Source organism: Oryza glaberrima, chromosome 8 (genome assembly GCF_000147395.1).
Source record: "Oryza glaberrima chromosome 8, OglaRS2, whole genome shotgun sequence".
Lineage (NCBI taxonomy): Eukaryota > Viridiplantae > Streptophyta > Magnoliopsida > Poales > Poaceae > Oryza > Oryza glaberrima.
In genome coordinates this window covers 4846934-4855976 of record NC_068333.1, presented here as the reverse complement: position 1 = coordinate 4855976, position 9043 = coordinate 4846934, and the positions used below count along the sequence as shown (strand labels likewise).

The 9043-nt window shown below is 41.1% G+C and overlaps 2 protein-coding genes across 3 annotated transcripts; one reads left to right on the top strand and one right to left on the bottom strand.

The window, feature by feature from the left end:
* The first annotated feature begins 958 nt into the window (after nt 1–958).
* Nucleotides 959–2820, top strand: LOC127782145 (acyl-[acyl-carrier-protein] desaturase 6, chloroplastic). Of its 2 annotated transcripts, none has more exons than XM_052309218.1 (2): nt 959–1187; nt 1496–2820. In XM_052309218.1, exons 1-2 carry the CDS (start codon nt 1060–1062, stop codon nt 2634–2636), a joined length of 1269 nt encoding a protein of 422 aa, XP_052165178.1. In that variant the 5' UTR covers nt 959–1059; the 3' UTR covers nt 2637–2820. The 2 variants fall into 2 exon arrangements, with proteins under 2 accessions (XP_052165178.1, XP_052165179.1); XM_052309219.1 differs by having other exon boundaries at nt 960–1187; nt 1505–2820.
* A 154-nt stretch (nt 2821–2974) lies between these two features.
* On the bottom strand, nt 2975–7990 carry LOC127782146 (obg-like ATPase 1). Its single transcript, XM_052309220.1, has 12 exons — nt 7785–7990; nt 6713–6880; nt 6507–6630; nt 6202–6293; nt 6019–6117; nt 5782–5895; nt 5116–5180; nt 4913–5029; nt 4428–4503; nt 3779–3871; nt 3381–3431; nt 2975–3291 (listed from the first exon to the last, which is right to left on the bottom strand). The coding sequence occupies exons 1-12, from the start codon at nt 7869–7871 to the stop codon at nt 3193–3195; spliced, it is 1185 nt and encodes a 394-aa protein (XP_052165180.1). The 5' UTR covers nt 7872–7990; the 3' UTR covers nt 2975–3192.
* Between the last annotated feature and the right edge of the window lie 1053 nt (nt 7991–9043).

Here is a 9043-nt window from a genome sequence, read left to right as displayed (position 1 = left end):
CTGCAACATCATGAATTTAACTTATATATCCGTAATAGGTTGATTTAGTAGTATCGGGACTAACCGAATTTAAGGTGTTTGATAACTTTTTTTGAACTTCCTCTATGAAGCAAGAGGACGAAAGACTGAAAGAGGGAGGTGATTAATTAGTTTAGTTTTTTTTTGTTACCATTTATAGAAATTGAATATTTAAACTTACATGTTTAATGTTTGTACAATGATATATATTACATATTAATCTATATTATCAATTCTTTTAAAAATATCATAACCGTTTAGTCGACATGATGTAGGACATAAGTGGACTTAAGTCCAAAAATCAACCATATACATTATGAGAAATTTCGCAAGTGACATTAAGCTTGAGGTTTGGGCGCCATCGGGAAAAAACAAACCGTTTGTATTTGACTCTCTTCCGTCAGACTCTCTCACCAGAAAAAAGCAGTAGTACTAGTTATGATATAGTAAGATTTTTTAAAAAATTGTGTGCAACCCAACTTAATATCTTTCTTTTTTTTTTGCCACATACATTGTAACAATTACCATATAGCTAATTTAGGCCCAGCTTATGATCCAATGAGACTTATACATTGAAGATGCCCTAAACAAGTAACAATGAACGTCCTCTGGGGTGATTAAAATCTCTCTCCGTCTCATTCATCACTAATCTATCTAAACTAAAGCCGATGGCTTATTAAAAAAATACCTGGAAAACTATTTTTATATAAAACTTTGTTCTTAGCAATTTATTTACAATAATATAAAAAAACTCCAAAATCAAGTCAAAATAAGTTTTAAAATTTGAAATTTGGGAGTGGTACATTTGTTTTTAATGCAATGCGCATAATTGAGCTCGATCTGACACGAAGGCACGTGGCCAACTAAAGTGCCAAGGAAAGTGGAAGAAGTCATATAATTGCAACAAATATACTCCTAGCTCGCTCTCTATATAACCACGCAGCACCAGGCTTCGACCAGCTGAAACTAAACCTATCACAACTCAAGACAATAGTTCAACTCGATCCATAGACGATCATCATCTTCTTCTTCTCCTCCAGCATGGCTGCAACAGCAACAATGGCGATGCCTTTAGCTAATAGGCTTCGTTGCAAACCAAACACCAACTCTTCTTCACCATCAAGAACACTATTTGGTAGACGAGTCACCATGATCAGTAGCAGCCGCTGGTATGTTTTTGTTTTTTTTTTTTTACTAGACATACTTCCTCTGTTATATATAAATAACGTTCATTAGTTCATTTTTAACTAACCAACGTCACATTAAAAATGATGAAGAAAGTATAACCCTTTAGAAAATATATTAAAACTCGATCTCTGCATCGAAGAACAAATGTGCACTCCCTTACTTGACATATTGTTTGCAAACTTACCAAAAATTTCATCGATTTGATCAAAGCATAAATTTATTTTCAGCTGGTTGAGAAAGAAATAAATTACCAGTTGCAACTTGCAAGTTGTCGTGCTCATGCATGCAGGATGTGCAGGGGTAGTGCTGTCAGTGGCAGCGCGATCATGTCGGCGGCGGCCGACGTCGCCGCCGCCGTGCGGCGGGAGGAAGACGAGGAGATGAGGAGCTACCTGTCGCCGGAGAAGCTGGAGGTGCTGACGCAGATGGAGCCGTGGGTGGAGGAGAACGTGCTGCCGCTGCTGAAGCCGGTGGAGGCGGCGTGGCAGCCGTCGGACCTGCTCCCGGACCCGGCGGTGCTCGGCGGCGAGGGGTTCCACGCGGCGTGCGCCGAGCTGCGGGAGCGCGCCGCCGGCGTGCCGGACCTGCTCCTGGTGTGCCTCGTGGCGAACATGGTGACGGAGGAGGCGCTGCCCACGTACCAGAGCTCGCTGAACCGCGTCCGCGCCGTCGGCGACCTCACCGGCGCCGACGCCACGGCGTGGGCGCGGTGGATCCGCGGGTGGTCCGCCGAGGAGAACCGCCACGGCGACGTGCTCAACCGGTACATGTACCTCTCCGGCCGCTTCGACATGGCCGAGGTGGAGCGCGCCGTGCACCGCCTCATCCGCTCCGGCATGGCCGTCGACCCGCCGTGCAGCCCGTACCACGCCTTCGTCTACACGGCGTTCCAGGAGCGCGCCACGGCGGTCGCCCACGGCAACACGGCGCGGCTGGTCGGCGCGCGAGGGCACGGCGACGCCGCCCTCGCCCGCGTCTGCGGCACCGTCGCCGCCGACGAGAAGCGGCACGAGGCCGCCTACACCCGCATCGTCTCCAGGCTCCTCGAGGCCGACCCGGACGCCGGCGTGCGCGCGGTGGCGCGCATGCTGCGGCGAGGGGTCGCCATGCCGACCTCGCCCATCTCCGACGGCCGCCGCGACGACCTCTACGCCTGCGTCGTGTCCCTCGCCGAGCAGGCCGGGACGTACACGGTGTCGGACTACTGCTCCATCGTCGAGCACCTGGTGCGGGAGTGGCGCGTGGAGGAGCTCGCGGCGGGGCTCTCCGGCGAAGGGCGGCGCGCGCGGGACTACGTGTGCGAGCTGCCGCAGAAGATCCGGAGGATGAAGGAGAAGGCCCATGAGAGGGCGATCAAGGCCCAGAAGAAGCCCATCAGCATCCCGATTAATTGGATATTTGATAGGCACGTCAGTGTCATGCTGCCCTAATTTAATTAAGTTGATTTAATTACCCACTGGAAGGGTAATTAATTATGCTATGCTCGTGTTCATATTTCATAAACGGGCCGTTACCAGAAGTAGAGGTCCGCTAGATTTGAGCAGTAATTCGTAGGGTTATCTTGCTCTGGTAATTGTATGCGTGGTAAGACTTGCTATTCCAGTTAATTGTTAATTTGTGTCTGTTTATGCATGGTTTAAAAATAGAATTGCAGAAATCAGCTGTACGTGGAAGGCTCTAATTTTACCGTGGGGAAAGAACCACATTTGACTGCATGACAGCGAGTTGTCCAAACATGCACGGCAGTTAACCATTAATATTACAGATGTAGACCCAGGCAAGACACATGCCAAGAATGCTTGTATTGCAAAACCGTACACTTTTTCTTCAATGATTTAAAGCCTCATCATACAATCCTTGGATAATTTTATAGCCTCATGGTACAAAATATCGAATCATAACTTGTTTATTGCTACAGAGCTAAGTGTAGAAGTTTAAAGTAAAATGCACCACTCTGTCGGAACGCTATCACCTTCAAACATTGACTCACTTCTTTCCACCTCCAGACACGTTAAATTTAAAGAAGATGATATCCCCGTCCTGTACCACGTAGGTCTTCCCTTCCTGCCTGTATTTTCCAGCAGCCTACAATTCGCAATAATGGGTGTCTTCATTAAGTATATATCGAAAATAGGCACTTGAACAATATCAACTTTGTTAGGTGCCTTGCATACCTTCACAGCAGATTCACTACCCAGTTCTTTTAGATCGTCGAACTTCATTACCTAATCCCAGAAAAATGTATTTCACATAAGTTTCAAATGTGCATAAAGCTAAAAAGAACAATGCTACTGGACAGACAAGCCCAACCAAATATATAAAACAAAGAGAATAATTATTACAAATAAAAGAACTATATCAAACTAGAAAAGTCGCATCAGAAAACATCTAAATCAATGTTCCATTGAGTACTGCGGAGTTGGGGATACTGTACAAAATGAGGTAGTATAACTAGTGAATTAGACCAGCTACTTAACAGTGACATGAGATCAATTGTTTGCAATGAAATCTAACCACATTAGCATGCATATACTAACTACTCATATGAAGCCTGAGTATATCGCATGAGTACCTCAGCGCATATGAAGCCTCTCTCAAAATCAGTGTGAATTGTACCAGCAGCTTGAGGTGCTTTAGTTTGACGTCTGATCTGCCAACACTTTACCTGAACAGAAAATCCATCTATGTCACTAATCCAGCAAAATGTATTTCAAACATATATTTAAACAAGAATGTATAAAACTAAAATTTTCACATCGCTTGCATTTGAACTATTAAGAACATAAAAAATAAGAACTAAAGAAAGTACTCCATCCACAAGAATTAGACCTATTTCATATTTTAGTTTTTCCAAATAAGTTGTTCCTATTTGTAGTGTGTATGCATCCAAGATTTAAATGGATAGGTAAATTAAATGTTTGATCAAAACCCGAGGAGCCATCTTAATACTCATTGGTTGCATGCATGCATACACTCCTTATCTTTGTTACATGCAAGATGAGTTTAATTTCTCCTTGGTCATGGTGGTAAAAGTAATATGTATAACTTTTGTAGGAGGGAGTACTGCGTATTACTTAAAACAAAGTGCAGCAAATTGCACAACACAATTGTTAAAGGGCAATGCTACTGTCATATAGCAACATGGGAAGTAAAAGATGGATTATATTAAAATCAACAAGTAATAGTGTAAGATAAGCATAATATGACCAGAAAAAATATACCTCGTCAGGGCCAGCAGTGAAAAAGTATATAAGATGGATTGCTGCAAAACCAGTCTTGATAATTTTTGGGATCACACTGCAGCAAAAAATAGAGAATGCTTAAGGACAAGCAACTAATGACAGATCAGAAATTTTGAATCATATAAAAAAGAAGCTACAATATATGGTAAACAACATGCAACTAAAAAGACTCTTGCTGGTTTGATAGTTCTATTGGTGTTTATAGAATCATAGTCATATAATGTATCTTATAGAAAGTATGACCAAATGGAATTCACCTCAAAGACACGTAGTGACCCAACCAAAAAACAGGCATCAGTATTGCGTCACTCAGGAAATAAAATCCAAGTAAAAGGACTCATATATGAGTGTGACAGTATTGCTTGATTTGCTTGATTCCAAATCAAGCAATTTACCTTTGGTTTTTTTGGAACTAAGCTAAACACATAAAGAACATTTAATGGTATGAGTGTGACATGGCTTGCCTTGCAATCTGGTTTTCAGCACAATATTTAGCAGCTTCATCCGGGGGCATATCCGCTAGCAACCTTTCAAAAGCACAGCTAAAAGGAATAATAGTTTCACCACCATGTTCCTGAACCCTGAAATAAAAAACAACAGTTTGCCTTATTTTCCATTACACCTTAATCCCTTCAAGAAATAGTTACTATATACTACAGAACAATACCAGGCATGTATCTTAGGTAGGAACTTGTTCTTTTTCCTCTGGTAGTCCTTCTCACTCATGTTCACCTGCAAAAACAAAACAGTCATTAAACAATATATAGCTCTACTTTTTTTAAAAAAAAAATTACCATATGCAAGGAAAGGTAACATACTAGCATCTCCCTTTCAATTTCTGACAGGTCAACTAACATATCCATGTTAGGTTAGGTGGATATACAGCTAATTACATGATTAGTGACTATTTGGGTTATAGTTGATTGTGTGCTCTGAAAATGATATATAGGTAGAGTTCCCATACATAAAACAAGAAAGTATTATTCACTGCTTCAGAATATTGCTTGATGCCTCAAAATAAACATTACATAATAGGAGGAAGACTGAAACAGACAAACAGGGCACAACAGAAAGTCCACAGGATAAGTTTTGCACTATTCCAAGTTTAACTTGCTAATAGAAAACAATATGCGCTATTCATGGGCACTATTGTATAAATTCAAAAGCATGTATAGCCATGAATCAACGTACTGACATTATTACTGAGTCTCTAAATGCAGAAGCACGAAAATAACAAAACTGAAATCTCACAAAGAACAACTGAACACCTCATCATGAAAACTACTTTATAACATCTCAAATAAACTGGCATACAGATGACAAAAATACGTACCAAATAGACAACTGGCTTAGCTGTAAGTAGCTGGAAGGTATTCAAGATCTCAATGTCAGCACTTTTCCAATCTCCAAAGCGGACATCCTTTCCATCTTCAAGATGGGCTTTGACCTGTTAGGAAGAGAAGCCAAAAGTAAGCTTCCACTCACTCAAGAAAATAACAATTTGAAATTATGCAAGGCTGCTAACAGACAAATTTAGCAACACAGAGGTTGGCTGTAACAGGTGCCCCACCTTCTCACATAATTCATGCTCGAGTTTCAGCTGCTTATCATTGCTTCTCTTCATTGATTTCTCAAGGTCATCAATTTTGTTCTGCACAAACTCAATGTCCTGCAAAAGAAAGTGCGATAGGATTTAAAAGAAGGTTTAACCAAAGCATTTACTGACGTGCAAATCAAGCATCCCTATAAAAACCTTGAGTCTCAGCTCTTCACCAATAGTTTCCAAATCTCTAACAGGATCCACTGAATCATCAATATGAGTAACTTCTTTGTCTTCAAATGCTCCTGATAAACATAAGCAGCATTCATGAAGTGCATGACCTTGTGATTACTGGTTAAACAAAAAAGCAAAGAAAATTGATTCGAATCTGAGCACCAATGCTTTCACTAGAACAATCACAACGTTTACTTTGCTTCACACTGAAACAATAGCACGAGTCCATGACTACACACTCAATATGCAAGATCCAATCAAAATGATAAGTAACAGGAACATACTCAATACATGAAAAATTCCATCAACAGCACGTATATGGGATAGGAAGGCATTGCCCAAACCCTCCCCAGCATGGGCTCCTCTAACAAGCCCGGCTATGTCATTGATTTCTAGATATGCAGACACCTGCAAAGAAATTCAGAAGACATGATATGTCTTGAAACATAAGAAAAGAAGTTGCACATTATAGTGTAGGAAAGAAACAAACCTCACTCTTTGGCTTGTAAAGTTGACAAAGCCAATCAAATCTTTCATCTGGAACATATACCCGTGCCTCATTTGGGTCGATGGTACAGAAAGGGAAGTTCTCAGCTGGGATAGACAGCTTTGTTACTATGTTAAAGAAAGTGGATTTGCCAACATTTGGTAACCCAACCTGCAGAGAAAATAAATACAAAGAAATTCATAAGTCTTTATAACTGATGAGAAAACTAGGATAAATCAAAAGGGTAAAAATGGGATTATTGGTAATTATATGCTTCGCTGTAAAGTTGGAAAAGCATCTCTGCACAGAATAACTAATGATCAAATCATTTGCTGATCCAAATATTGATGAAACAATGAACAAATCCAATAACAAATATTGCATTATGAACCCGTGATGGTATACAAGTTAAAAGCAAATGCTTATACATAATCATTCATCAGTAGCAGGTGTGTTGAGCAATATGACAATATCATACTATCACTATTAGCACCACCAAAGGCGATCAATTGGGAAGAACTAATGAATAGGAATGTACAGGTATCTACCATGGGCTATCATGCTTCCAGCAGGAAAAAAGTACACAAAGGTAACAGGAGATCGTCTAAACATTCATGCATAAAGATATGGCGTAGATCGTTCTTATATAGAATGCTTCGCCAAATTAAGAACACCGGGTTACCCACTAAAGTTAGATTCAAATCACATCCACATAAGCACAAAGCAGCGGAACATGAATCAAAAACCTAAGCACCAACCAAACCCCACACTGACCACCAAGGGGACAAAACCCTACTAAAATCACGGCCTCGAGCTGGGCGCACGCTCCGTTCTACTACCCCGAAAACCAAAGCACATATCTCCCCCAACCCCAAGCACTAAGCTCCGATGTATCCACCGTAGTAGCTGCTGCACACGCGAATCCTGCACAAACTACAATCAATCTACTATCCACATCGCATGACAGCAAAGCCGCGAGATCCACTGGCCCCCGGGCAGGCACCCGCGGTCGTCGCGTCGACGGCGAAGCAAAGGAGAGTAGAGATATAGCGGTGGGGAATTGAGGGGGGCGTACGATCCCGATCTTGAGGTGGGAGGAGAAGCGGCCGAGGATGGGGCGCTCGGCGGGGGCGGCGTCCTTCTTGGACGCCTTGGGCGGCATCGTCGCCGGCTACTCTGGGCTCGGGGCGGCGCGGCGGCGATGAATCTGGAAGAGGAGGGGGAGGCTAGGGTTTTTGGTGGGAAAAGGGGGTGAGGGAAGAAGAAGGGGACGATGCGAATAGGCCGCGGGGAGTTTATCAGGTTGAGTTGGGCCCCGTCCTGCCTTCTCAACTTCTACTCCAGTAGTAGGACTCCCTCCGTGTTAAAAAAAATCTTATGTCCAGCTTTAATCATCTGTTTTAATTTTCTTGAAAAAATTATAAAACATAAGTCACGTATAAAGTATTATTCATATTTATAATCTAACAATAATAAAATATTAATTATTAAAAAAATTCATATAAGACGGATGATCAAAATTGGACACGGAAACTTATAGATGCGTTTAGTTTGGGATGGAGGAGGTACTAGCCTAGAGCCGGTGTTTTGCAATGGAAAATAAATTTAGTTTGTACTCCCATGTTCCATATTATAAGGGCATGTTTAGATCACACCTTAAAATTTTACACCCCGTTGCATCGAACGTTTAAACATCTATATGAAGTATTATATATTGGCTAAAAAAACTAATTGCATAGATTACGACTGCTTTGCGAGACGAATCTTTTAAGCCTGATTGTTTCATGATTTGACAATGTGGTGCTACAGTAAACATGTGCTAATGACGGATTAATTAGGCTTAATAAATTTGTCTCGTGGTTTACTGACAGTTACTGTAATTACAATGTGGTGCTACAGTAAACATGTGCTAATGATGGATTAATTAGGCTTAATAAATTTGTCTCGTGGTTTACTGACAGTTACTGTAATTAGTTTTTTTATTAGTGCCCGAACACCCCATGCGACACCATATATAATACCTGATGTGACACGCCAAAACTTGATACCCCTGGATCTAAACACCCCCTAAGTCGTTTGATCTTTTTTAGTTAAATTTGGCTAAGTTTGGTCATGTTTGTAGAAAAAATTTAACAACATCTAAAATATGAAATTAGTTTCATTAAATCTAACATTAAATATAGTTTGATAATATATTTTTTGTGCTAAAAATATTATTATATTTTCTTCATAAATTTGGTTGAACTTACAGAAGTTTGAATAGGAAAAAAGTCAAATGACTTATAATACGAAACGGAGGGACTAGTTTATTAAATCAAATAATAAGCGCTTATT

What these genes read in the sequence shown, in the direction of transcription:
- LOC127782146 (XM_052309220.1), bottom strand. Translation starts at nt 7,871, where the DNA reads ATGCCGCCCAAGGCGTCCAAGAAGGACGCCGCCCCCGCCGAGCGCCCC. An exon ending in GTGAAGAGCTGAGACTCAAG is followed by an intron (nt 6,118 to 6,201) that starts GTTTTTATAGGG and finishes TTTCTTTTGCAG; the next exon opens with GACATTGAGTTTGTGCAGAA. An exon ending in AGCATGAATTATGTGAGAAG is followed by an intron (nt 5,896 to 6,018) that starts GTGGGGCACCTG and finishes TCTTCCTAACAG; the next exon opens with GTCAAAGCCCATCTTGAAGA.
- LOC127782145 (XM_052309218.1), top strand. Translation starts at nt 1,060, where the DNA reads ATGGCTGCAACAGCAACAATGGCGATGCCTTTAGCTAATAGGCTTCGT. An exon ending in ATGATCAGTAGCAGCCGCTG is followed by an intron (nt 1,188 to 1,495) that starts GTATGTTTTTGT and finishes TCATGCATGCAG; the next exon opens with GATGTGCAGGGGTAGTGCTG.